The 26,233-nt window shown below is 36.7% G+C and overlaps 2 protein-coding genes across 5 annotated transcripts in view; both read right to left on the reverse strand.

Moving 5' to 3' along the window:
* bmp5 (bone morphogenetic protein 5) overlaps positions 1–1,439 on the reverse strand; it is a 15,305-nt gene extending 13,866 nt beyond the window's left edge. Inside the window, exon 1 of the mRNA XM_015060434.1 lies at positions 1,226–1,439. The gene's annotated coding sequence lies outside the window, so the exon portion shown is untranslated. The remainder of the gene's footprint in view (positions 1–1,225) is intronic.
* Positions 1,440–2,194: 755 nt separating this feature from the next.
* The window catches only part of col21a1 (collagen, type XXI, alpha 1), a 27,824-nt gene continuing 3,785 nt past the window's right edge, over positions 2,195–26,233 (reverse strand). For 2 of the 4 annotated variants that reach the window (XM_015060595.1, XM_015060603.1), the window contains exons 2-29: positions 22,848–22,975; positions 22,097–22,657; positions 21,852–22,017; positions 21,548–21,776; positions 19,791–19,964; positions 18,920–18,997; positions 18,150–18,233; positions 17,057–17,119; positions 14,770–14,823; positions 14,626–14,679; positions 14,466–14,519; positions 11,635–11,688; positions 11,485–11,538; positions 11,347–11,400; positions 11,027–11,080; positions 9,325–9,369; positions 9,194–9,247; positions 9,068–9,121; positions 7,351–7,404; positions 7,126–7,197; positions 6,867–6,902; positions 6,542–6,586; positions 4,963–4,995; positions 4,724–4,870; positions 4,581–4,635; positions 4,316–4,498; positions 4,164–4,241; positions 2,195–3,165 (exon numbers count right to left, since the gene is read on the reverse strand). In XM_015060595.1, coding sequence (XP_014916081.1) covers positions 2,978–3,165; positions 4,164–4,241; positions 4,316–4,498; positions 4,581–4,635; positions 4,724–4,870; positions 4,963–4,995; positions 6,542–6,586; positions 6,867–6,902; positions 7,126–7,197; positions 7,351–7,404; positions 9,068–9,121; positions 9,194–9,247; positions 9,325–9,369; positions 11,027–11,080; positions 11,347–11,400; positions 11,485–11,538; positions 11,635–11,688; positions 14,466–14,519; positions 14,626–14,679; positions 14,770–14,823; positions 17,057–17,119; positions 18,150–18,233; positions 18,920–18,997; positions 19,791–19,964; positions 21,548–21,776; positions 21,852–22,017; positions 22,097–22,657; positions 22,848–22,947 — 2,877 coding nt within the window. In that variant the 5' untranslated portion in view covers positions 22,948–22,975 and the 3' untranslated portion in view covers positions 2,195–2,977. Of the gene's footprint in view, positions 3,166–4,163; positions 4,242–4,315; positions 4,499–4,580; positions 4,636–4,723; positions 4,871–4,962; positions 4,996–6,541; positions 6,587–6,866; positions 6,903–7,125; positions 7,198–7,350; positions 7,405–9,067; positions 9,122–9,193; positions 9,248–9,324; positions 9,370–11,026; positions 11,081–11,346; positions 11,401–11,484; positions 11,539–11,634; positions 11,689–14,465; positions 14,520–14,625; positions 14,680–14,769; positions 14,824–17,056; positions 17,120–18,149; positions 18,234–18,919; positions 18,998–19,790; positions 19,965–21,547; positions 21,777–21,851; positions 22,018–22,096; positions 22,658–22,847; positions 22,976–26,233 lie in introns of those variants that run through there. The other 2 variants (XM_015060611.1, XM_015060619.1) reach the window with 2 other exon arrangements.

Genomic DNA, 26,233 nt, shown 5'->3' on the forward strand with positions numbered 1-26,233 from the left:
AAGTCCCCGAGTTTTTAAAAAGGGGGGCCCCCCCCCCCCCCCTTCCCCCCCCGACAAAAAAAAAAAAAAAAAAAAAAAAAAAAAAAAGGTAGGTACGCCCAGGACGTCGAGGGATTATACGTTTCCAAGTGGATGAAATGTGGTGAACTATGTCAAAAAAAAAAAAAAAAAATAAGAACAGAGGAACACTCCACTCATGCCCTGGCTCGTATATAATATATATATTTATTTCAGGAGAATGTGCACTAACTGGGGCTATAGTTGCCCTTTGGGTCCATCCCACACTCTGTTCTTGTTTTCGCATCCTCCTCTAGCGGTCGCAGTAAAACTTCAGCCGGGTCCCATGATGAATGTGGCGGCTTCGGAGTGTAAATGGAGACACTTGAAATCTGAGAGCCCAGTCTTAACGAGTGAAAGAGTAATGACAGAGCCTTTTAATCACCTCAACGTATTGAAGTCGGGGTGTTTATAGGTGAGCGCTTCAGCTGCATTTAATGCTTTTGATCCTACTGTAAGTACTTTCGACGTAGAGGAAGTCAAATTAAGTCTTTTATAGTTGTATGGCACCAAACGTAATAATAGAGTTCATTAATTTGCCAACCATTACATCCACCACCGATCTAACGGTTACACTGAGATTTAAATATTTACTACAAGGAAAAGTATTTGAAACAAAAGAAGCATGCAGAAAATGCATTCTGGTTTGGCAAATTAAACAAGCAATCACAAGGAAAATCAAAAAGCGATATTAGAGACACAAATAAAGAGAAAACGTTTAATTTCATTCCTCGACTGAGTTGTTACCCTGCACTGCCATCTAGTGGAAGCTAAAATACCGTCATTAAGTCTGTAGTCTCCACTACAGTTCAGCTGCCTAACAAAAGTATTCACACCCCCTAAAAAGTACTCACACCCGTTTCTCCCACATTAGAAAAAGTGATCTTATTTGAAACATCAATGCAAGTTACAGAAAACTGTGAAGCAGGAGGAAAACCATACCCGATTTTTATTTTATTACATAACTGAAAATCTGAAAAAGAATATTATGCATGTGCATCCATCCCCCTTTAACCTGAAACCACTAAAATAAATCATGTTTACTACAAATTAGTGGAGTCTTGCACTCCATTACTCAGGTCTTTATGGAAGAGTGGCAAAAAGAAAGTAATTGTAATTGTTACCCATGACTTGTTACTTCTTAGGAAATATGCATGCTCCCTCTTACCTTAACTTTTTGCTGCAGCACCTGAAATTTAAATTTCTCACTATTGGATAGAAAAGACCATTCTATTCCAGAGGTCTTCAAATCCAGGCCTTGAGGTTCAGTATGTCCTGTGGCAATGAGGTCCTAAATCTAATGGCTGAATCACCTCCTCAGTATGCAGTCAAGTTCTCCAGACTCTTGCTAATGATCTCATAATTTTTACTCAGGTGTGTTGAAGCGGAGACACATCTAAAAGATGCAGGGCATCACCTACTGAGGCCTGGATGTGAAGACTTCTATTCTATTCTATTCTATTCTATTCTATTCTATTCTATTCTATTCTATTCTATTCTATAAGAAGTCCCATTTTCTGTTTGCACAAATTATGTAGGGCAAAGGAAAACATCCTAAAGAGCCCACTTGCAAAACGGTCAGTGTACAAACTAAGTGAACACACACTGTGGTCAGACTTTATGGTTTATGGAAAAAAAAAAATGGATGGAGGTACATGCAAAAAAACTAATATTTGTGGATGCAGAGCTATAGCATAGAATTAGCAGAACTCTAAGTCTCTACATGTGCACAGCTGGTAGACACATAAAATACCCGCAGCTATAACCGCAGCAAAAAGTTATAGTATCCTTTCTTTTTCACTTGATGAAAAAGAATCTAAAACCTTGCATCATTTCACTTCCACATCACAATCATGCATCTGATCCCAATAACATGTTATAAAGTTTGTGGTTGTAACCTGACAAGTTGCAAAAACTTCTGGGAGTGTGAATAAAAGACACCATCGTCAACAAATCCAAATGCACCTTTGGCAGCTGAGTTCATCCAGTTTTCTGACATACGGATTTTTAGTGGAAATATTAGATGGCGAGTATTTTGTTTATAGCTTGTTCACCAGTAACGCTTCATCCTTTTATGCATTAAGATTCACATAATTGTGTGTATGCGTGCATGTGTGTGACAAATTCATTTCCCAAATTGTTCTAAAATTTTAATTCTAGTTTTTTGAAAAATGACAAAAACGTACAAAAGTCACAAAATATCTACATTACAAATGTGTTAAAGATGCATCACTGTTGCAATGCACAGATATGACTCATATAAATAACAGTACAGTACCTAATACAGAAATTAAAACTCAATCTGGGGAGAGTAAATGAAGTAAAATGTCAAAAATGTCACATTTTTGGGGGGAAATTTTCCATCCTAGCTATAAAGAGGTGACATCTTAAAGACCTCTAACTGTTAATTTTATCTTAGAAAATCAGTAAGACAAAATCAAAACATGCCAGTTTTTCAGAAAATGTATGTCAAGATTAACAACAAAACATGTAATTTATATAACAGTTTTATTTAGTTTCAAACTTTAAATAGCACCCACTGACAGTGTTGTGAAGTTGGTAGAAAGCGTCATGCACTCAAGCAACACCAGGGGGCGCTATAGGGGAAGTGTACCAGCCACAATGACATACAAGGTTTCAAGGTGCTCAGATGGAGGTATTCAAATGAGCCAATTTTCAGTTCTCCCGATACCCTGAAAACCTCAAGAATAATGTTAAAAGACAAAGAACAATAATATTCTTTATTATATTCAATGCACATATTAAAAAAATATACAATGATGAATGAGATCACAAAAAAGTTGAAGAGGTACTTTTAGTTTTCATGACAGAGAGAAACTGTAGAGCTTTAATCTTCCTGAGAATGGCTGTTTGTTCCACATCAGCTTTAGATTTGAGGCGTTAGTGACACTGCAATCCATCAATAGTTTGGGCCTTTGCTGAAGGAACTCCTTCTCATTATGCTAGCATAGCACAGGGATGGGTCACATACCCCGGGATGGCCTGGAACACCGGGATTACCTGATTTACCCTCTGCTCCATTTTGACCAGGAAGTCCAGGCTTACCAGGAGGACCTGGTTTGCTGTACCCCTGGGGACCAACAGGCCCTGTCAAGATAAAAACACTGAGTCATAACCGTTGCAATAGGAGACTGATGAACACAGACATCAGGGAAACAATGCTGGTCAGAACCAGTGCAGAAATTTCAACACCATAACTTCAGTCCCTCCAGAATATAAATGATTTCATTTATAATTGTTGTCACAAGCATTCCTTGGCTACCACGTTTAGTTTTTTTTGTTTTGTTTTTTTTTCACACTTCTTTTCATATTTCTTGATTTGGAGCATGGAAAAGAATAAACATCTAAGAAAGACCTTAAAACTGAAAAAAAAAAGTTGCAAGTATTTGTTTTTCATTCCGCTGGATTGTAATCAGGTTATAAGTTCAGCTTCAAAAGCTACCAGAAGAAGCAGGTGTAAACCACAAAAACAGAAAGAGCATTTTATTGAAAATGACATTTAAACTCAAGCAGGCTGTTGAACAGCTGATCAAAAGTTTAAAACCCCAAAGACATAGCTAAAAAATATCCAAAACAAACTCAGTAGTGAGTGGCACCATCACTCTTGCTGATCACTTCAAGAATATGCGTAGACATGCTTGATGTAAGTGTTTCCAGTTGGCTAACGGTAATATTGATCCATGTGGTGAAGATAGCTTAGTGAAGGGAATCTGAGGACTAGAACTGTCTTCCATTTTCACGCACCACCCTTGCAGTCCACCCCAAACACGTTCAATAGAATTTGTTTTAATAATGCTTTCTCTTTGTTTTGTCTTGTTCTTCTTTGTTTTTTATGTTTCGAAAATGTACTTAAAATCTGGCCTTGATCACCTCAAGAAACGTGAATCTTTGTGATCTCTTCCCAGTCTTTGTTTAAAAGTGGATAGCTGTCTCAAACAACAACCCTATGTGCACAGTTGAGAAAAAGTTGTAAGGCTAAACACATACACGAGTTAATATATACATTTAAAGTGTCAAAACCTCAGCATATTTCCAAGATGTCCTGTCAATAATGTTTTACTGAATGAAAAGCAATATTTTTTTACCTGGAGGTCCAGGAGGTCCCTGATCCCCAACCATAACTTGACCAGGGCTCCCCTTCTCACCTTTGTAACCCAGTTCTCCTACAAACACCATTCTACCTTTAGAACAAATGTACAACATAGCTTTTATACAGCACATATGATTCTACTTTTACCTTTCAGCCCAATAAGCCCTGGACGCCCTGGACGGCCAGGTTGTCCTCTGGAACCACTAAGTCCAGGAAGACCTCTGAGTCCTTGGGGACCAGCTGGACCTTGTGCACCAGGTGACCCCGGCTGCCCTTGACATCTTGTGCAGCTACTCTGCTGGTTGCTTAGCAGTAATAAAGGCAGCTCACCTTGAATCAGAGACAACAAAGAGACTTCACGTGGTGCAGTTGTGTAGAAACAGCTCATTGATTCGTTTGTAAGGCTACTCACTTCTAAGAATGTCTCTGCAGATTTGCCGAATGTGACTGTCTGACATTTCATTCGTCTGTAGTAGATTGATATGATTTGTTGGTCATCACTGCATGTCACAATGACTGAAAAAACATTCTGTTTTCAGAAAGTGTCAAACTTACAGATCTGCCTTCGGGTCCTGGTGGCCCAGGGGGGCCTGTGTCCCCTCGCACCCCTTGTGGCCCACTTGGCCCTGACTGACCTGGTTGTCCAGGCCGTCCCATTTGACCTTCTGGCCCTCTGTGCCCTGGATCCCCTGCTGTCCCTTTCTGGCAAGAATACCACCCTCTTGTTAGAAATGCATGCATTTACATAGGTGGTGCTGATGTATATTTTTCAATTTTTCTTCATCTCAACATACCTCCCCCTTGGATCCCACTGGGCCCGGTGATCCCTGGTAATCAGAAAGAAACCAAAGACATTAAAATGCAATCTATTTCAAAATGCACACCAACCGGCATTATCCTGATTATAGGACCAAGTCAAAATAATAAAATAATTCATAACTACAAACAGTGGATCATGTTAAAATGAATGAATGATGAATCAAATGCACAGATGATAAAGAAATCTATATTTTTATAGCATCAATGAATGATGTAAGTCAGTTACGGTATTGACTGTTGAACTCAGATATCTACATAGGCGGATGCAAAATAATTTTTTCTTTCTGTCCGACATTAAATTATATAAAAACCTTTTTGGTTTTACATCAGTTTGAAAATTTGCTCTAATTGCCAATTTAGAGAATAATCAGAAACATTTTTTACACCGGTTTTAGAAGATAAATACGCTACTATTATTATGCCTTTGAACATTAAGAAATCTCAGATGATGATGTCATTGCTTTGTAGGTTTTCTAGAGGTTACCTCAGGGTCATGCACAGACAGCCACTAGGAGGTGCTAGAGCATCTGTTATTTTTCCCTTGACAAAAGAGGACCCTATTGAAATTGCTGTTTTACATTGTATCATGAGTAGTTCAAGATGGGGTTTCTGGATTTAAAAGCCTATATGTCCACCGCCCCATAGTTTTGTAATTTTGATCGACAAGACTCTCCCACAAACCCCCAAGAAAGAAAGAAAGGATAAAAGAAAGAAAGGAAGGAAAGAAAGAAAGAAGAGCTGAGTGGCCAAGTCAATTAGCTGACTAGCATCCAAATATAATCTGTGGGAAGAAGTGAGGATTTGAGTGCATAGAGAGGAGGGACCTTCTATGCAAAATGGGTCCCACATGAGCAATTCATATAATTAAGTTTCTCCATTCAGAATAAACTTTAAGTTGTCATTGTTTAAAAAAAAGGCTGTTTTATATGCAAAATACTTAATGCATCTCAGTAAGTGTGTATCTTACTTATCCCCTGTGTCATTCATTTATCTTTTTCCTCATTTTTTATTTGTGAAATAAATTACTTTGATTTTATTGTGCATTTACATTATTTGTGTTGCTTACAACATCTGGTGTAAATTTTAATGTCAACAAACCTCAACAAGAAATGCAGTTTAAGAGAAACAACACATCTAATAACTATTTCTTTATGCCATCTTCAAACTTCTGACTTTGAACAATGCAATTAAAATAGAAATATGTTATTCCTGACTGACCCAATGCAGGAAAGATTTAATGTCAAACAGCGAGACAAAATTGCCAAGTGTCTTTTCATAAAGTGTTTGTAAAAATCTGGCTTCAAATGCAGATCATGTTTTATTCGTTTTTAAAAGCACTATAAAAATGTTGTGAATCACATTATTTTTAATTAAATAAAATCATTTGCCAAATATCTGTAAATGTTGGTAAATCTGAATAAAAATCCCACCAGATCAGACATTCGTTGAGGTATGCCTCAGATTTTTCCATTGGTAGTATTTAAAAATTAAAATAAGGATTATGAAGCAGCCAACCAAGTTTCATAAAAAAAACAACAACAAAAAAACACATACCGGAACTCCTGGTCGTCCAGGTTCTCCTTGATCACCTTTCACGCCCTGATGAGATGAAATGTATAGATTCCAACCAATGTCTAAGTTACAGTATAATGTAGAATAAACTCTGCGGTAATACATTCTCGAATGCAGTTGAAGCAAATTTAATAGATAATATATTATGAAGAGTTAGAGACGGAAAAAAAACAACTAAATGTGAAATGTGACAAAAAAAATTAAGGTTTTGTTTCCCATGGAGTCTTCAAATATTGTGCACTGGATATTGACTGTTGTGTGTAAACAAAAGTTCCACGTTCTAGGAGCTGTTACTCTTAAACCTTACCATCACTCCTGTTTCACCCACATTTCCTCTTTCTCCCTGAAGAAAATAAAGGTGTGACAGAAAAGGAAAAACAGAAGAAATTTGTAAGCTGGAGATTTCTAAGGATCAAAATCTACTAACAGTGGTGTTTGAATAAAAAAAAGGCGAGGAGAAATATTCATTTTTGATCATTGTGTAATATAATCTGTATGAAAATACCATTGATTGATTGATTGATTGATTGATTGATTGATTGATTGATTGATTGATTGATTGATACCTTGCTTCCCTTCAGGCCTGGCATGCCTGGGTGTCCCGGTTGACCTGGTAATCCTGGTTCCCCTGCGTTCCCCTTTAAATACATATTTTTTTGAAAATAGGGATGTGGAACATAAATAAAATACTCACAGTTACTAATTTAGTAAATAAATAAATTTAATTTGTTTGCTCTTTTAAGATTAACAACAAATTAGATATGAATTATAATGTTTTGAAAGTAACTCACCACAAGCCCTTGTGATCCTCTCATCCCAGGTTTTCCACTTTCACCTTTGTTGCCCTTGATTTGTGAAACCATAGATCAATTATTTTATAGAAAACCATTAGGTTATAGGCAATACATGACTGTAATCATAATTCAATTTGACCGATTTTGAAGCTTGGCATATTAAATGTCCAGTAACTAGTGTCAGACATAAATGATTAGAAGACAGAGTATGAACCCAAGAAGAGAGCAGAACTCTAGCTTTTAAACTAAAAATTACCCTGAGAAGTGGGTCCAGATTTCTGCTAACTTTTGTTCCACTAAGAGTGCTTTTTGTTACAGTCTCTTTTAGTTAAACTCCTGACCAAGCAAAGCATGTCATGCTTTTGAACCACATTATTTTCCACAGATTTTTAATCTCCAAAAATATCCAAACTAATAGTAATTTAAACTGTATTTTGTGAAGGCTATGCAACATTTACTTTGAGAATATAATTTCACCGAACACTGTGCTGCTCTGTACTTTGCTGCAGTGTAAGAAAGTGAAGGTGCCAGAAATCACCGTCACTCTCCTGCCAGTCGATATGTAATGACCTGCAAAGTCGAACACAATTAGTGAAACGCTCTTTCGTCACTGTGTTTTACTCCTGCCTCAAAAATACTTGCTGCTATCACTGGAAAGACCTAATTGTTGTTATAGACTTAGTGAGGGCCAAGTGGCTGACATCACTTTGTATTTCTGATTTAGTTATGTCTGCTTTGAAGTGGAGAGTTTCTCGACCTAACATGATCAGGAAGCACTCACTGTGATGCCCACACTCTTTCCCTGAAAATATCAATGTGATAGTCCAGCATAAATACTTCACAGTCAGTTACAGTGATGGTATGATTTTCTTGGACCGGTTATTTGCAATTATTTTTATTGCCACTTTAATGGACTTTAAAACTACAGCGTCTGCAAATAAATGAAGAAAATTTGTACTTTTAGTTGTTAAAAGTTATTGAACAAATAAGCACAACTGAGCACAAATAAACAAGTTTAGAATTATAAAATAACTTAATTTCCAACGTCCTTGCTAAACCCAAAATGTTGCCAGTTTTATTTTTATATGTTTGAGAATAAGCTACTTGGGACGACTTCAGCCTCTGGAGGCCTCGGGGAATCTCCCAAGCATTTTTCTCTAAGATATCAGGTTGCCACCATTGCAACCCTGGCTCAGGAATGGCAGCAGACAGATGTGACAGATTTTATAGGCAAAGTTACAGTTTTGGCACTAACTGAGTATGAACAAGACCAGCAAAACAGCCAAATATATCTGAGATGGAAATATGTAGGATCTGACAATAAGATAATTCTGCAAGAATTATCAATGTTGAACCACAAAGGACTGGAAACGCTGATGAAATGTTAATTATAAAACTTGAGCATGTTATAGAAACCACAGAAAGAAACATTTGTTTGTGAAATAGCATTTTTGTCAATCTGAACAGGTGGATGTTGCTATGCACTTTGTTTAGAGTCAGATGAAATTAAGATATAACTAGTTTGCTTGTACTTGTTGCAAAAGTTTGCATGTGAGATCTCTGGATCATGCTAATGTCGCGCAACCATCCTGGTCACTATATACCTGACTGTTTTTCTCTTTAAAAGAACTTTTCCAGCATTTTTAATTTATCTCAAATCCTAACAATTTCAGAAAAGCTTAATCTTGCTTTCTAACAGTTATAAATTATTTACCTTGGGTCCAACTGGTCCCTTCATGCCGGGTTCACCAGGCAAGCCCAATTCCCCCTGCAAGAGAATATATTTTTAAGAAATAATCCATACCAGACCACGCATGTAATTAAGGGACTTGGCTCTCACAGGTAGGCCAGCTGATCCTTTGATTCCTTTTGGTCCAGGCTCACCAGTTTCTCCCTTGAATGAGAATCATTCCAGTCAAAGAAGACTGCGATGTATGATGCTTTAATTTTTGCACAACAGCACAATTTTACCTTTTGTCCGTTCAGGCCTGAATTTCCTGGCAAACCAGGAACACCCTGGAGGCAGTCAAGTATAGAAGATACATTTACAAGAATTACAAAATGATTTCTCCTTTTTAAAGTAAGCTTTCATAATGTTTGATGTTCAACTTGAAAACATTCAGTGTGATCTTGTTCATCTTGTAAGTCTGTCTCCCTGATTTACATCACAAATGGTCAGCAAGCTTCTGGAACTATTGACTCATGTTTTGTGAACCTTTTGCAAACTTTTTGACACCACCATTGATCATGATCCGTGTGATGACTCCCCAGTTGGAACAATTTGTTCCCCAGGACAAAGTTCTCAGTTTTAGGAACAAACAGTCTCTCGATTAGCTTTTTTCACAGTGAGTAATTCAATCCAAAGTGCATGCTTATTGCATATAAGGATTTTCCTGGGGTGTTTTATTGGAGTAGCACTTCTGATTTACTGGCTGTCAGGTTCAGTCTTTGTGGTGGTGGTGATTATGACACTATGGTCTCAACATGACACTCTACCCCTCCTGCTTTTCATGATACTTGAAAAACATGAATCACAAACTTGGTCTTAGTAATCATGTTTTGAAATGGGTTTATCATCATTCAAACAGAGAGGCCATTTTTGCTAAAGTCGAAAAACAACAACACGGTAAGTTTATTTATAAATCAATCACATCACATTTGTCATGTCTACAATTTTGAATTAAGTTATGATTGCTCTGAAAATCTACAGATTACAAAAACTGTACAGAACTAACCAGAAGTTGTTGTTGTTTTTTTTTTGTTGTTGTTTTTTTTTAGCTTCTTCACGTGACCAATGCAAAGTAATGCTTAAATGTTACACGGAAGGATACATTGTTTTTGGATCACTTTATATTAAAAAAAAAATCTGACCATTATATATTTGTATTCAGCCCCTCCAAATAAAGGCTTTGAATAACAATTTTGCACTGTAATTACCAGATTTGTACCTATTGCAGCCTCTAATAGATTTTGGCCCATAGTTATTTATTATTTAACTCTCTACACAACATCTACTCTGACCTGCTTCCTTGTTCCTGTAGAAGAAACACAGGCCCACAGCATGACACCTTCACCACTATGGTTTTCTGGGGATGGTGTGTTCAAGGTGACTTGCAGTATTAGTTCTGTACCATATTATCTTATTGCACGTTATAAATAATTGTATCCACAGATTAATTCACCTGAACTGTAGATCTCTACTGCTTCTGTTGCAGGCTTCTTTCATTTAAATTTCCATAGTGTTTTTCCTAGTCTGTCTGGTGTGTTCCAGGCTATGTTTGTTCACAAACATATTCTATAAAGAACCTATTAGACCTTCACAAAAGAGGTTTTTTTTAACATTAAAGAACACATAGGTGGACTGTTTATGCACCAGGAGATTTAGGGAACTGGTAGCACTTGATTATTTAATTGTTAAATATCCAAATCCATATCAGTCTGTTTTGAATTTGGATTATAAACTCAGTGTTCAGATTTTAGTTTTAAAATATTTTGAAAACCTTGTTTTCATTTCCTTCTACTGCATAATAACGCACTAATTTGTGTTGTTCTATCTCATAAAATCCGAATCCAAAACCTTGTAGTTTGTGTGTGCAGAGAGGAACCACATAAAGATTTCAAGTCTTACAAATGCTTTTGCAAAGCACTGCATATTGTTAACATGTGTACTCACAGGATGGCCTTGTCTTCCGTCTGAACCAGGAATACCGATGGCTCCAGCTTCACCCTAATAGAGAAAAAACATCGGATTTTGTTGAAAATCAAGTCATGTGGCTTTAGTGCATTTCTGAATGCTTTATGAAGCATTAAACATTTTATGTAAATGTGAAAGTAAAATGGGAAACAAAATGATAGATGTCCCTCTGAACAATGACACAAGTTTCCTATTGATTTGGTTTTAATAGTTGCATGAAAACAACAGCTGTTTTCTTAGAAACAGTTAATTTATGTTCACTGTTCTCCATGCCTCTGTTACACCCCTCAAATTCAAACCTTTTGACCGGGACTTCCTTGAATACCATCTTTTCCATCTCTCCCAGGAAAACCCTGAAATTACACGGAGACATTTTTTATTTATACATTACAGTCACAAGGAATCAGGATTTATACTTCTGCAAGTGGCACACGTACAGGATTTCCAGGAATACCTGGTGGTCCAGGAGGTCCTATGCTTCCTTTTACACCCTGGAAAGATAACAACATCCAGTTAAAAAAATAAATATAACAACCCATGTAGCATCTGAGTTTTTTTTAAGCCATTAGGACATTCTGTATTCTTACCAATTGACCAGGTGTACCAGGCAACCCTGCAATTCCTGGTAAACCTACTGCACCCTGAATGAGGCCAAAATATTAAGAATAAATATTAGATGTGTTGCATAGATAAGTCCGTCTCTCTGTATAGCTGCATAGACGAGCCTATTTTTTAACTCCATGACCATCCAATTAATATGACAGCACTTTAGCTACTCCATTTAGCGCATAGAACAAATGGTGTTCAACAGGTAAGATGTATACTGTGAAATGAAAAACTATCAACAAATCTCAGTCAGTGACAAATTCTGCTGATATCATTAGCTTTCCATTAAAAATGTACGCAAATCTCTGCCTAAATTTGGCTAATAATGAGGAAACACAATTTTACAACTGCACTGTTTCCATTAAATAGCTAATAAAATTAACATCACCAGTGAATTGTTCATGCGATAAGTCATTAAAAATCACGGCAGTGACGGACGTGAACAGTTACATCAGATATATTCATAATTCAACCACAGTGCTAGAGTTCATCATCTATCAGCCATCAGAGAGACGTCAGTATCTCATTGAGCCCTTGGAGCAACAACCTCTTGGGAGCGGCTACGTATGCAGTGTTTTGGGGAAATTGTGGACCATGATTTTCGAGAATAGCTAGAGGGAGAGCCCATAAACTGTTCATTAGACAGTGGTAATAAAGTGGCAATATTATAAATACAAATGGTTTTGAATTATGCCTTAAAGTGGTTTCCTTTCGTGAACAATTATGACAATGTTTCCTTTACTCAGCATTCTAAATGTCTTAGACTTTTTGGAGGTAGACACAAATGTGCTTGGACATAAGGGGAAAGCCTTTACCCTAAAAGACCTCTGAACATAAAGAGAACCTTAAATGGCTCTTTGCTGTTTGGAAAAATCAAGTTTGAGAACTGCTTAGATTCTTTTGATTTTTTTTTTTTTAATTATTATTATGCTGTCCTTTATGAAAGTTCTTTCCTGAGGGCAAACAGAATTTGACTTGCACAAGTGGAAAATCAGTTTTCTCATTCAAATATTTGTTTTTGACTTGGCTCCTTTGAAGGCTAGTTTAAAAATTGATCGCCAGTTGGCCACAATTTTATTTGTGGAGGAGCCAAAAGCATTGGAGTCTGGTCCTGCTCATAAGTGAAAGTTTTTTGAAATGAGACTTGAGGAACCATATATAACTCTGAGTCTGTTTTCAAGCCGGGAAATGTCCGTCCATGTTCACAACACAGCCACAAACCCAGAAGTTTGGTCACAAATTGTTTGTGTTTTACTCAGTCTGACTCCAGCTTCCTTCAAACTAGTTTTAAATCATTATTTCTGTCCGTTGACAAAAAACAAATATCACAGGACAAAGCCCTCAGATTGTGCTATGCAGAAACTGAACGTGTAAGTAAAAGAAAAGAATCTTGTTTGTCACAGTCCCATGACGTAGATGTGTTTGAACACAATGTGGTATACCAACCTTATGAGTCAATAAACAAGGGTTGACAATAACTTTCTTTTATACTACCAATCCCAAGAAACTCTCAGGACGTCTTTCCTTCCACGAGCTTGGAGAATACCACTTCAAGAATGTAGCTTTTATCCAAACCATCATAAAATTTAATCATTTAATGAAAATATTGTTGAATGATTTTTTTATTAGTATTCAGTGATCTTCAGGCTATGAAAACATGTCATTGTTCTACTGTTCTGATTGAGCCAAACGTTTATGACATCCCTTATCACTGACTCAAAAACTGCCTGTTAATGGAGATTTGTGTGGAAAATCTGTTATTTGAAGAAAAATAAATGGAGGAAAAAAGAATATCCTCTTTTTGGACTAAAATGTAACAACTTTTATCGCTCCAAGAAATTTGCATCAAAATTTGCATCTGACATTCTTTCAGAAAAGAAAACAAACAAAAACAATCTCTTCCTCAGGCAGAGAGGGTAATTTTTAATAATAATATTCGTCATTGCACAGAAATACATGTGGAAATTTGCCTTTGGCTTCAAATGGCAGTTAAAATCTAAAGAAATCTTGCACACGATTACAATTGATGCAGCCATGTTCAAATCAGAAGTGATGTGCGAATCAAGAGTTTCCTGAAAATCCAGTCTCTTTCATCTCCTTAAACCTTAACAGTTAAATATAATTTTGGTCTTTCCAGAAATAAGATTTACTGTTCATTAAATGGAGCTGGATCTTGTAATTTTATTTATTTATTTATTTATTTATTTATTTATTTATTTATTTATTTATTTATTTTATTTTACAAAGCTATTTAAAAGATTTGTTTTCACTTCTATTTATTTATTTTTATTCGTTTACATTTTGTGGTCTGGTTTCAGGCAGAACTTGCTTGGTTTGCTAAATCTGAGCAGGTTGGCATTTCCTCAGACCTCTTTTGATCTTAGCATATTCACTCTTACTTCATATGTCAAAATAAGTTAAAGACACAACTCTCATAGTGTGTGCAAATTGTTTATGTGACTGTATACAACTGGTGGAATGTCTGAATTTGAATGATGATATATATATATATATATATATATATATATATATATATATTATATTGTATTGAATATAATATAATTTGAGATGTGTTTCCCTTGTTTTTCCTTATTTTTATGATTAATTTTTCTTTTAAGTCTAATTCAAAATACCTAAACAAGAGCTGCTTGTAGAGTCATGAATAACAAAACTATATAGATCACTTTTTTTTCAGAATTGTTTTTTCAGTGCTGTCAGATTGCCTACATGATGCCTATGTTTGAGTTTGACTATAGATAAAGGCTATTTATCTATAAATGAGCAAAAATATAGTTGATTTCGGCGTTGGCACCTTCTCTCCTTGCTGCCCTGGCAGTCCAGGTAATCCAGGCATACCCCGTTCGCCCTAAGCAAAGGAAAAAGCAGACTTACACTAAAACACTAAAAAGTCAGAAGACAGAACACTTCCACTCAATTAACTGTGCCATAAATGAACATTTTGACCTTCCTACCATAACACCCGGTCTCCCTTGCTCGCCTTTGTACCCATCTGCTCCTCGTGCCCCCTAATGAAATTGACACAAAAAGGCACCTTTTTTTCAGGATAGTGATCACCAAATGACTATTTTTGGTATGGCAACAAAATACTGATTTACCTTAAGTCCTGGTGGACCTGGAAGCCCAGGAAGTCCTCTAAGGCCAGGAATACCCTTCAGATTTAACAAATTATTGATGGTTGATTAAACACTTAATTGAATCTATTCAGAGGCGAGACACAATTAAACTCTTCCACTGAACTTTAGATAAAGTTGTATACATGTTCATTTTCTATAATAAGAAACAAAATAAGAAAAAACATTTGAAATAAATGTGATATCAAACATCAACATTTGTAAAGAACATTGGTACTGGCTCACTTTCCCACGTGGCAGGACAGAAACTAATCCTATTGCATTTGATCATACTATATACTACATACCAGTAGGTCTCAACCTTGTTCCTCAAGGCGCACTGCTCTGAATGTCTTAGATGTTTCCCTGCTTCAAGCACATATCATTTCAACTGATGGGTGACTAACACGTTTTTGCTGAGCTGTTGTTGTCTAAATCAGGTGTCTTATTAGAAGAGGGAAGTGTCCAAAACATGCAGAGCAATGTGCCGTGAGGAAACACTGCTATGTGCTACAATATAAATTGTGCTTGGCCACTTTCATGTTAGTCACCAGGCTGAAAGTTGCCTTGATGCAATGGAATTTCCTACAAAAGAGCACAGTGGAGCCACTGGTTCACAGATCAGCATCATGGACATTCAACTGCTTTTTAAGAACCGTGATAAGATAAGCACGTAATGTTGTTAGTTTTTATCACCCTGACATTTGCAAAGGATGAAAAGCTAACAGAAAAGATAACAATATCATTCAAATTAGGTTTTACTTTAGGTAATTCTCCAACCTTAATTATCCAATTAGACAATTGAAAAATTAAGGTAGCCATAATTTATCAAAGGTAATGGTAATTGCAGTCTCTTACCAATTCACTTATACCCTCTTAATTATTCAGCCTCCTCTGTCGAGCACAAATAATAACCTGTGCAACCAACTGCCTGGAGAATTCACTTAATTAGCAAATCCACCTGTGTGTCATCCAATCTCAGTATAAATACAGCAGCACCAAAAGTTTTTGTTATCGAACATAAGAGAACAAACAGCATCATGAGACGTAAGTTAGTTTATTAAACAATATCCCAAGCTTTGAGTATTACAGTTTAGTCCAGGACTGGTGTCCTGTAGGTTTTAGATGTTTTTCTGCTTCCAATACAGCTGAGTCAAATAATTATGTCATTAGCAGCACTGTGGAGAACTTGACTGCACTGAGGAGATAATTCAGCTATTTAATTGAAGCATGTTAGACCAAGAACACATCCAAGAGTTCCAGGAAACCCGTTCTCGAGGATTGGGACTGCCTGGGATTTCCCTGTTCTAGTATTTTATGTGGATATGGAAAGAGTGGCTCCTAACCAGACAAGCAGTGGAAAACACCCGACGAAGGGGATCAGATGCAATGACAGGCAAAGTGGACAGGCAAAACAGCAGGAGGAGAAGTTTAATTTATAAATAATTTCTTCTGTTTAACATGATCTGACACTATATACCATCCTGAGCACAATAGAGATTTGGCAAAAGATAGAAGTAGAAACACCATGGAGAGTGGAAGCAGCAGGTCAGATGCTTAGTGTTTAAAGATAGATTATTGAGTAAATACATTATAATCCTGAAACAAAAACCTGTTAGAAGTAAGAGACTAGGGTGAATTGAATGGTCAAGCCAACATTTGAAACTGAGAATTTGGAATAGGACTTGAAAGTTGTGCAAACATGATAGGTTTCACTATACTTATTGTGGCATATAGCAAGGTCTCCTTAGGAATAACAACAAAATATATATTTTAAACATTCATTTCTCATCACATGCATCAAATTAACCTATGTCTCTTCAATACAAACTAAAAGCATACTACTGCTACCATGTGGAAGAAATAACATTTATGCAATATAATTATCACATTGGCACAATGTATTATCACATTTGTACAAAACCTGTGTCATGTTTATGTAATGTCATTGTCACGCATGTTCAATACAATTGTCCCATTTGTTCAATATTATCACATTTCTACAATAGTATCACGCATCATGTTATGGCATGATAGTGTTCAGCTTCTCTAAAATACATTTGGTCATAAATTTAAATGTTTAAGGGCTGGGAATACTTTTGTAAAGCACAATAGATCCTGTGTTGTCCAGTGGGACATAATATGACATATTTTTGTGTAAAAGGTCACTGAACAGAAAAAGCGGTATTTACAACAATTTTATTGTTATTTTTAATCGAACTATTACCGGTTATTTGCTGTGTGTTTGTATAATTATTTATGTAGTACTCACAGGCTTACCATCAGCACCAGCAGGTCCAGGTTGTCCAGGGATACCCGAGCTTCCTTTTTCCCCCTAAAAACGTGTAAAAATAAAAAGTGCTTTAGTCGTTTTGACTAAAAAAGTTATCCTTTATTGAACAACCTTTTTGTACAATGGACCTAGTGCAAACATTAATGGTGTCAACATGTTTCTGCTTGAGCTGTTGTTTATTTATCCATCAACTGCTGATCAAGCGGGTTTGTCTAATGCAAAATTTACTGTTTGGAGCCACATGGAACATCTGCAAGCCAGCTACACTCCAGGCATTGTGGATCTATTAGGAAATGTTGTAAAAGCACATTTTGCAACCTTATAAAAGAAAAAGCTCCCTGAAACCATGTATTGAAGGTTTTAATTAACAAGTTTGTTTTTTTCTTGGCGATATCTAAGAACCTTGTGAATTAGCTGTTACTTTTGTAAATCACTACTATCCGCTAACGGAAAAATGAAAAAGACAAGCCATATTCTACGTCGTTTCTGATTTTCTTTTTCAAGCGCTCCTTATTAAGCAAGTGGTCTGCTATTTTTTAGGGACGGATACATTGGATCTTGGTCTGAAGGGAACTTTAAGTTATTCTAAATTGCCAGCTTGAATTTAACTGCTGAGAACTGTTTACCCATTAAAGACATTAAAGTACTAAGACCTCTCAAACTGTTCTAAATCTAATAATTGCTGTTGCAGCCGTTTAATTTGACCTATTTGCAAAGTGCAAAGTCATGGACTCGCTGTCTGAATGAAACAGAATCTAGACAGCTCCTGGGAGTTAACACAATTTTCTCAAGCCTAGAGTGACCTGATTTCTAGCAGGCTTACCAATATATCAAATAAGCCATATTATATTAATCATTCCCAAAAATCTGCCACAGTTGAAAGATTTCTGTTTCAGTTTATGTGTGCATGATTTCAGTACCACTTTAACAACCAGGATCCTTTGCTCTGAAAGGTCAAAACTGTTTTCAAGGTTTATATTTACAAGTTGCATCATTTAAATATAACACAATTAAGCATCCTCACAACACGAGGTAGAAGGGGCATGGGAAGAAGAAAAAAAGAAAAACTGACTGCTGTTCCTGGTGGTCCAGGAGGTCCAGGAGGACAAGCACAAGGTTCTGGTGTTGGTTCAGTGTAATCAGCATGGTTGGAGCACTGAAACAGGCAAGCAAAATGTTTGACAAATCAATCTGACTCAGTGTTAAAAAGTAAATAGATCTTCTTTAATGATGAATTGCCAAAAATTAACTATATATTTTTTGAAAGCTTAATTACACACACTTTAAACAAGCTATAATCAACAGAAAACACACCAAAAACAGAAAGCTGTGTTAATAAATGGGAAGGTTTTGTTTTTTACATCTTTCTACATTGTTTCTACTGATCTTTCTTTTGAATATCTTCAGATTAGAAGCAGTATTTTGGCAATAACTTTGTGTCTGTGGCAGTTTAAAGCCAAAATAAAAACAGGCCAAAAATTCACAGCCAAGAAGCAATAAAATTATATATATATATATATATATATATATATATATATATATATATATATATATATATATATATAGAGTGCAGCATGTTTGACTCGAAGCCATAAGTCTTCCTTCAGCAGATCAATTAATGCATGCCAGATGTGGCTTTAGGATTACATGGCGAGTTGCAACTTTCCTATAAAGAATGTCAGTACCCCGCAGAGATGAAATATAGAGCAAGGAAGCGCTATGCTGTGTAAAGCAGTGGAAGTTGAGAATTTAGCACATCCTGAGATGCTTTGGCATCCTTATAGGCCATATGCCTCAGAGAAAAGGTCAGAGGAGGTCATAGGTAGGTGAAGATGTACTCACAACTCCAGGTATTTCACATGCAGTCTCTCTGGTGTTCTGCTCAGGGTCACAGTAAATGCGAAGTTTCTGGATTTCAAACTAAACATAAATGGTTTAAGGGGGGAAAAAAGTGTTAAATAAAAACTTTTACTTTTGGGAATCTCAATAAGACTATGCAAAAGAAGCTGATTTGAACATAGGAAGTAATTGTGTAACATTAGACTGCGTTTTATTCGAGCAGTGCCACCAATGAATTGAAATTACCATTTTATAGGAGCTAAAGAAACAAGTAAGTGCCCTCACTGGGTACTGGGCTGCTTCATGTTGCCAGACCTCCCTGGGTGTTCAAGCAACATTACACTATTCTTCCATGATTTGGTGTTCTGACGATGCTGGTGGTAAAAAGGCTCCGGAAAATCTGTTTCATATAAGCCCCATTTGTTAAATTTCTAGCCTCATAAAAAACACACACACATCTGTATTATCAGGGATGTAAATCAGTCTGGATTAAAACAATACAGTATTTTGCAGCAAAAAAGCAAACTAGTTACAATTTTACACAAGTACCAGACTTAATGTGGTAAAGTTAGCTGCATCTAAAGGTTGTTTTATTGTTAATATTTATACTCTACCTATAATTGAGTTATTTAGTGGCTAAGTAAAAATTTGCACCCAGTTACAAAAATCTTCTTACAGAAGTCCATTCACTATGTTAAATGTCAACAGTCAAGATTGAGAGAACTGAACATTTGCAAGCATTATTTTTTGAAATAATTGTGCTAAATGAGATTAATAAAACAGCTAGTCCTAAAATCTTGAGAACAGAAGATTCAATTAATAATAATTTAGGTAATTGATCAAGTTAAAAAAAAAAGGACCAGGATACGCTTACAGGCACAGTTGTTTCCTTGTTTACATATTTTCCAACTTGGGTTTTTCCATTGATGAAAATGCCGACAGAGGGCTCGAGAGGCTGTGTCTCCATTTGAAGATCATCAACATAAAGAGTAACATCCTCTTCGGTTACCAGTAGCCGCAGCTGGTGCCACTTTTCATCAAACAGCTTCTTTGATCAGACAAAGCAAATAAAAGTCATGAGTTTTCAGGTTGGTGGTCACCATCTGATTGAAATAAAAATGGTAGCACACATTGATCTAATTCTACAAAGAAACTAAGAAACAAAGAACTACTCAGTATATATATATTCTCAAGCTATGGTCAAACAGGTCTAGGAGACAACATGACTACTAGCAAATGGATAGCAACTTCTTCCACAACTGCAATAGACCAATTAAAATCAATCAATTGTTGCCCTTATAAATGTAACGTATGCGTTCATAGAAAGAAGATTTAACAATCTAAGCTTGTAAAACACTTCAGAGTGTGGAGAATGCATATACCTTCTTATTCAGAATGTGGATTAACTTTGTCCTGAAAGCAAAGCCCTCAAAATACTAACAAAACCAGAGGGCCATTTTCAGACTTAATTGCTCTGTGGCTTTAAGTTGTTGATTTTGTGGTCAGCTACGACATCAGAAAAGCCACTCATTACTAACTTGTGGACATAGAAGTTTTTCTTCTATAAATCCCAGACAAGGGCTCTATTGTTTTCATGGTTTCTACATCTTTAGGGGAAAAAAACAGCTTTTTTTTTTTTTGTTTGTACGGTTTACATTCAATAAAGCTATGGCTTTATAAAATAGAACGTGTACTACAGAACGCATAAAGTGATGGGTCAATTAGAACCAGTGTTAGAGCAGTGTTACTTTGAGTGAGTTCTGTAAAAGTAAATAGGGTCTGACTTCTTGATCTAAATGCTTCTTGTGCCACATTATCTTTGCATTAAGCAAAGGTGCAACACACAAGCATAAAGTACCGGTATAGTATAGTGTATTTCACATGTCGGTCAGCAATGCAACTGACAAACTTAATCAGCAGCCAAATCCTGTGCAGAAAAACAATCTACATTGTTTAACAGTATTGTGTAGCTTCGTATGTGCCATCTGTCTGTACAAAATATCTAGTTACGTGCAATTCACATGAATAAAAAAAGCACTCACTCCTCTTTCGAATTTTTCTCCTTCATGATCTTACCCATGATAATTGGGTGTAGGAGAAAGTCATATTTTCACACTGTTTACGCCAATAAAGGATGAGGGTGTGTTGACTGCGGCTGCTGTTTGATTATTGATAATCATTTTAGCTTCCCTCCCACTCATCAGCTTTGATGCAGTGTGTTGAACTGACTTTTCAGGGTCAAACCACATGTGAGAAAACCACCTGTCGACTGGAGTGAATGGCACCACAGAGGGTCTATCTGGATCACAACATCTACAGTACTGCACAGGGGGGAAACTATGGAGTTACCTAGAATTTCTTCATTTAACCCCTTGAGGCCTGAGTTTCAAATCTCCGCCTGGATATTTTTGCTTATTTTAATTGTACCAAGTTCTTTAGATGTCCTGTGAGTAGATATATATTGCCCATTTACCCATAACCAGAATTTTTAATATCTAGCAGTTATTTTAGCAATATACCATTAAAAGAGTGCCACTCCCTGCTTTTTTTAAATTTTTCTATTTTATTTTTTTGAGCAGATTTTAAATCAAACTGTGAAGCCATTTCAGAATAAAAGCAGTGGGAGCTTACCCTTGCAGTCTGTTGTGAAAATGTGACAGTTTGAATTGTATTTGGTGTATTACTGGTTGTTGTGAACATGACAGTATTATCCAGACCGTCCATTGTCACTGCCATCTGAGGATCTCCGTCATGGGTCTGTATTCTCCACAGGTCCCACTTCTCCACGGCTACAGATCCTTTATACCTCAGTGTGGCCACAAAAACATATGATGGAGGGAAGCCATCAGGAAAAAGGCTCCTGCGTGAGTTAAGAGGAAAGTGGTTAACTATCACATGAAGACGGAGGAGAATTTCAAAGTGTAGCTGTTATTACCTTGTAGCTTCACTCAAGTCAACAAAAGATGTGACTTCATAGGCTTTAGTGCCGTAAAATGATCCTTGTGTTTTTTTAGTTTTCTTAGCTAAGTTTAAACTTAACAGAATATCAAAGCCCTTCTCGTCACGGGAATCTATGGGAATTTTTGCTGGACAAACTGTCTCTGTAACAGGAAAACACCATGAACTAGCAAAGAAGTTTGTTACTGCATGATGCGAATTACCTGACCAGAAGCTTCTTACCTTCACATAGTTTCTGACGTATGACCTGTATAATCCTGGTAATTGCTTTGTAGTCCTCAACAGAGAACACGTAAGTTGTGGAAGGTTTGTTTGCAATGTCCCTCAACTCGTTCTCTTCCGTCTCTGGCCCAACTCCAATTGCAAACAGAATTATCCCTTTTTTTCTTGCTTCCTCGGCTGCTTTCATGACCTCATCTTGAGATTTCCCATCTGTGAGGACAACAGCAATTCTGGAAATGCCTGCTGGACCCCTTTCGGAGAGTCCAAACAATTTGTCAGTGGCAAACTTAATGGCGGTCCCCGTCCTTGTGTTTCCTCCCATGTAGTCAATCTGTTGCATTGCTTTGATAAGATCTTTGTTTGAGGAGAACTTCCCCAGAGGTATTTCTAAAATTGGGTCATCACTATACTGGACCACACCGACCTGAGTAAACTTCTGTCCAATGTTGAAGCTGGTTGTGATGTTGACAAGCCATCGCTTTACAATTTCAAAGTTGACATCCTCAACACTCCATGAGCCGTCTAAAATAAAAACTAGATCACATGGAGCGGTCCTGCAGCCTGACATAAAACAGAACACATTGATTAATAAAAAAAAAAAGCACAGAGGAATGAATGTGGCCTATGATCAATTTGCCAACCCCAAATTGTTTTTTTTTTTGTTTTTTTTTTTTTTACTAAATGAATGAAACCGACTGTTTAAGACACATGGATAAGCATAATTAAGTGCAATAAAATGAAATTCTCTTACTTCTCAAGTTTTCATCTTGCGCTGCACTGATCAAAGTCAGAAGCACAAAGCACAGGCATCTTAGGAGCCAATGCATGGAAAACATTTTGCAACCCATCATACAGCTGTCTTGATTTTTAACGGTGCACCTACAGTAAAAAGGAAATCATGCTTTCAGTTCCAAAAATAAAGAACACACATATCATATATTTTGTGATGTGCGTTTTATTATTTCTGACTTGATAGATATTACTAAGTGTTTTGGAAAGGAGACAAGATACATGTCAGATGTCATTTTTGTGTGAATCATTCCTGACAGCAATTATTAGGGACTCCCTGATCAAAGTGGAGGTAAATGTGGTCCCAATCACAGCTCTTCTCAGTGAAAGCTAAGAAATCTCTGAAAAAACTCAGAAAAAAGTTGTCTGTGAGAATGACTGTTGTACCCCGAGAGAAACAGAAAACTGTGTTTATATTAAAATCAAAACCTGTTTTCATGCTCACAACTTACTTGCTTATATAATATAGTTTGATCAAAAGCTAATAAAGATAATAACACAATGATAGTCACACATAATAAATCGGGTTGCATTAAAACCATTAAATGGATTTGGGCTGCATGAACAAGGACCACAACACAGAGCTTATTCGCACTGGGAAAATTCTTTGAGGGAAAACCTCTACAAGTTGTAAGACACACCCCTTTCACTCCCTATTGTCATACATGAAAGCTGACAGGGTCTGAAAGCCCTTTTTCACAACTTAAAATAACATCCGAAGGGATGTTATTATAAAGCAGCAAGCTACAAACTGTGAAGGCTACTGTTACTCCCTTTACTGTCGAGTGATATGATTTGTTCTCCCCACTGCACTAAGATTTCCAAAGAGAGCTTTCAGTGTATGAGAAAGCACTGCACAGAATGCAGTTGAAGCCCTTGTGATTCAGAGTTATAACATTCAAAACAAAATTGCTTAAGTATTCAAAGGGGGGGAACAACTTTTTCTAAAAGTTTTGCCCACACATGATCAACTTGACCTGCACTAAAATATGTTACAAGGTGAATTTTTACAAGTCATATCAAAACAGAGTGCAAACATGCTAGCAAATCCCTGTGTTTTGAAGTGTCTATATATAATCATGGATATTTAGGTACAAAGAGAAGATTCAAACATTCTCCTCCACTAGATCACAGAATAACAAGCTTGAATCATTGTAACAGATCAACTTTTCCCTTTAACTTATTCCGTAATTCTACTATACATGGCACTGCCAGTTTCATCTCATAGTTTCCTGTTGGATTATCGTCTGCTTCCTCAAATCACAGTCTGTCCTGGACCCAGAGGCAACAGACGGCTATAGGAAAACTCCACTCTCATGCTTTACTTGGAAATTGTACTCAGCCTGTTTTTTCTCTGATGGAGAAAACCACTTGTAGGACTTTGTCATCTTCAGAAAAGGAAGCTATTATAACAGGTATCTGTCACAGCATGAAAGTTTTAAGCTCTAATCTCGATGGTGGATGAATTGACAACTAACTATACAACTTCATGGCTTGAAGTAGCAATTTACAAACATCATTTTTTATCAATTTAAAAATGGGTGAGGGAGAGAGTAGTGTGCCTTAATTAGTAGTGAAAACCAAAATTTAAGTTCTGCTCCAATTGTGTGTCTCTGTTGACTTAGCAGTGACCTGCCTCTCATTCAACCAATCACTTTACATTAAAATGTGAGAAGGATGTTTAAAAATGCAGTGGCATGAAAGCCATTGCATGCAACACAATGCCCAATTTGGAAAGCATAAATTAAGAAGGAAAACTCTCATGCATAACTACTGAATACACTGTAATTCCTGGTTGTGCTGTGACCAACATGTGCAGTAATAATAATGGAAAGTAATGTCGAGGAGAGTTCAGTCAGCAGAAAGCAATTGTTTTTAAAGCTGTTTGTTTGGCTGTGTACTTTATTCTGGTTTCCAGTTTGTAAAACTGCTGACTTCCCTAAAATAAAGCTAAAATGAGGACCAGATATGCCACACAGAATAAAACACAAGGTAAAGAATGTTACTGGAAAGAAGTCAACATGTTCCTTTTAACTTCTTTAAATGATGACGCGTCTTCGTATGTCACCAAAACAGTGGCCAGGGAATTACCCTTGCCCTCCCCAATGGCTTCTATTCCAGTGTAGCCAAACAGGGGTCAGACACTTCAACATGACTGCATTTTTCCAACATGTAAATCCGTAGCAACACATTCAAGGCAGGGGGAGGCGTTCAGCTGCTGTAGTTGTGTAAGTCATTTTCCTCTGAATTTTTTTCCCCCTCTGGAGATCTGGAGTAGGCTGTTGGAAAACCCCCTCACTGGCAGCATCCAGCTGCTGGGATGAGTTTCTCCTCAACTGACTTTCCCCAAACCCAGTATTTCTGCGTCTCTACTTGAGGCACATGGAATTAATTTACACTGTCAGGCGGTAAAATTCCTGCTGCCGACAGAAACTAAACACATGTAGTCATGGTGAAGTGTCTCCTTCTTCATCCAATCATAATAATGCCCAATGCAATATCGCAGGTGCAGTGTTTCGAGGCTTACACGAGGGAGGTGTGTGGGGCACACCTGTGTTTTAGGTTAGAACCTGTAAAATGTATCCAAGCAACTTTTGGTAAAAAGCTACAATGATTGCAGAATTACAATTTGTGGAAATGTGGTTGACATTCTTCATATGCTGAGCCACAAATATTAAAATCTTTTGGGTTATTTTTTAGTAGCGGTTTTGGTTTAGCTAAGGATGCCGTTCAGGAAACTGCTGACCAAATGAAAGTCTCCACAGAAAGTCCCATCTGTTCAGCGTGAGTGACATCAATCACACTGATTTAATGACTGCATCAGACCTGATACTTAGTTCCACTTGCCAGTACCTTTATTACGATATGTGTAACTGAAGTACAACATACTAAAACAGGTTTTCGTGTTATGAAACTGAAGATCTGAACTCTGTTTGGACAACTAAAGTTACATATACACACATAATCTGTTGTAAACTTGGCAAGAGAACAATGTTCCATTCCAGAAACAACAACTGCTGTTCAGCATGTGGAATCCTTGCCAAGACCAAGGGGGATTTAATGCTGCCAAATCTGTTCAACATATCCAAGCAGCTAAATAGTGCCATGTGAAACATTATCTTGTTAAGTCCTTGGCTTTCACAGTTTACCTCAAAAACATCCTTACAAGTAGATGTTTTCTGTTGTCAAACTGGTCCTGGTGGAAACAGAACTTTTGCATGAAAAAACGCATACATGATACTAGTCATGCAATGTTGTGATGCAAATCTTTTGGACTGATTTAACAAAAAAAAAAAAAAAAAAAAAAAAAATTTTCTTCACCCAAAAAAAAAAAAAAGCAAAAAAATT

Source organism: Poecilia latipinna, unplaced genomic scaffold (genome assembly GCF_001443285.1).
Source record: "Poecilia latipinna isolate Pla-1442-1.1 unplaced genomic scaffold, P_latipinna-1.0 Scaffold67, whole genome shotgun sequence".
Lineage (NCBI taxonomy): Eukaryota > Metazoa > Chordata > Actinopteri > Cyprinodontiformes > Poeciliidae > Poecilia > Poecilia latipinna.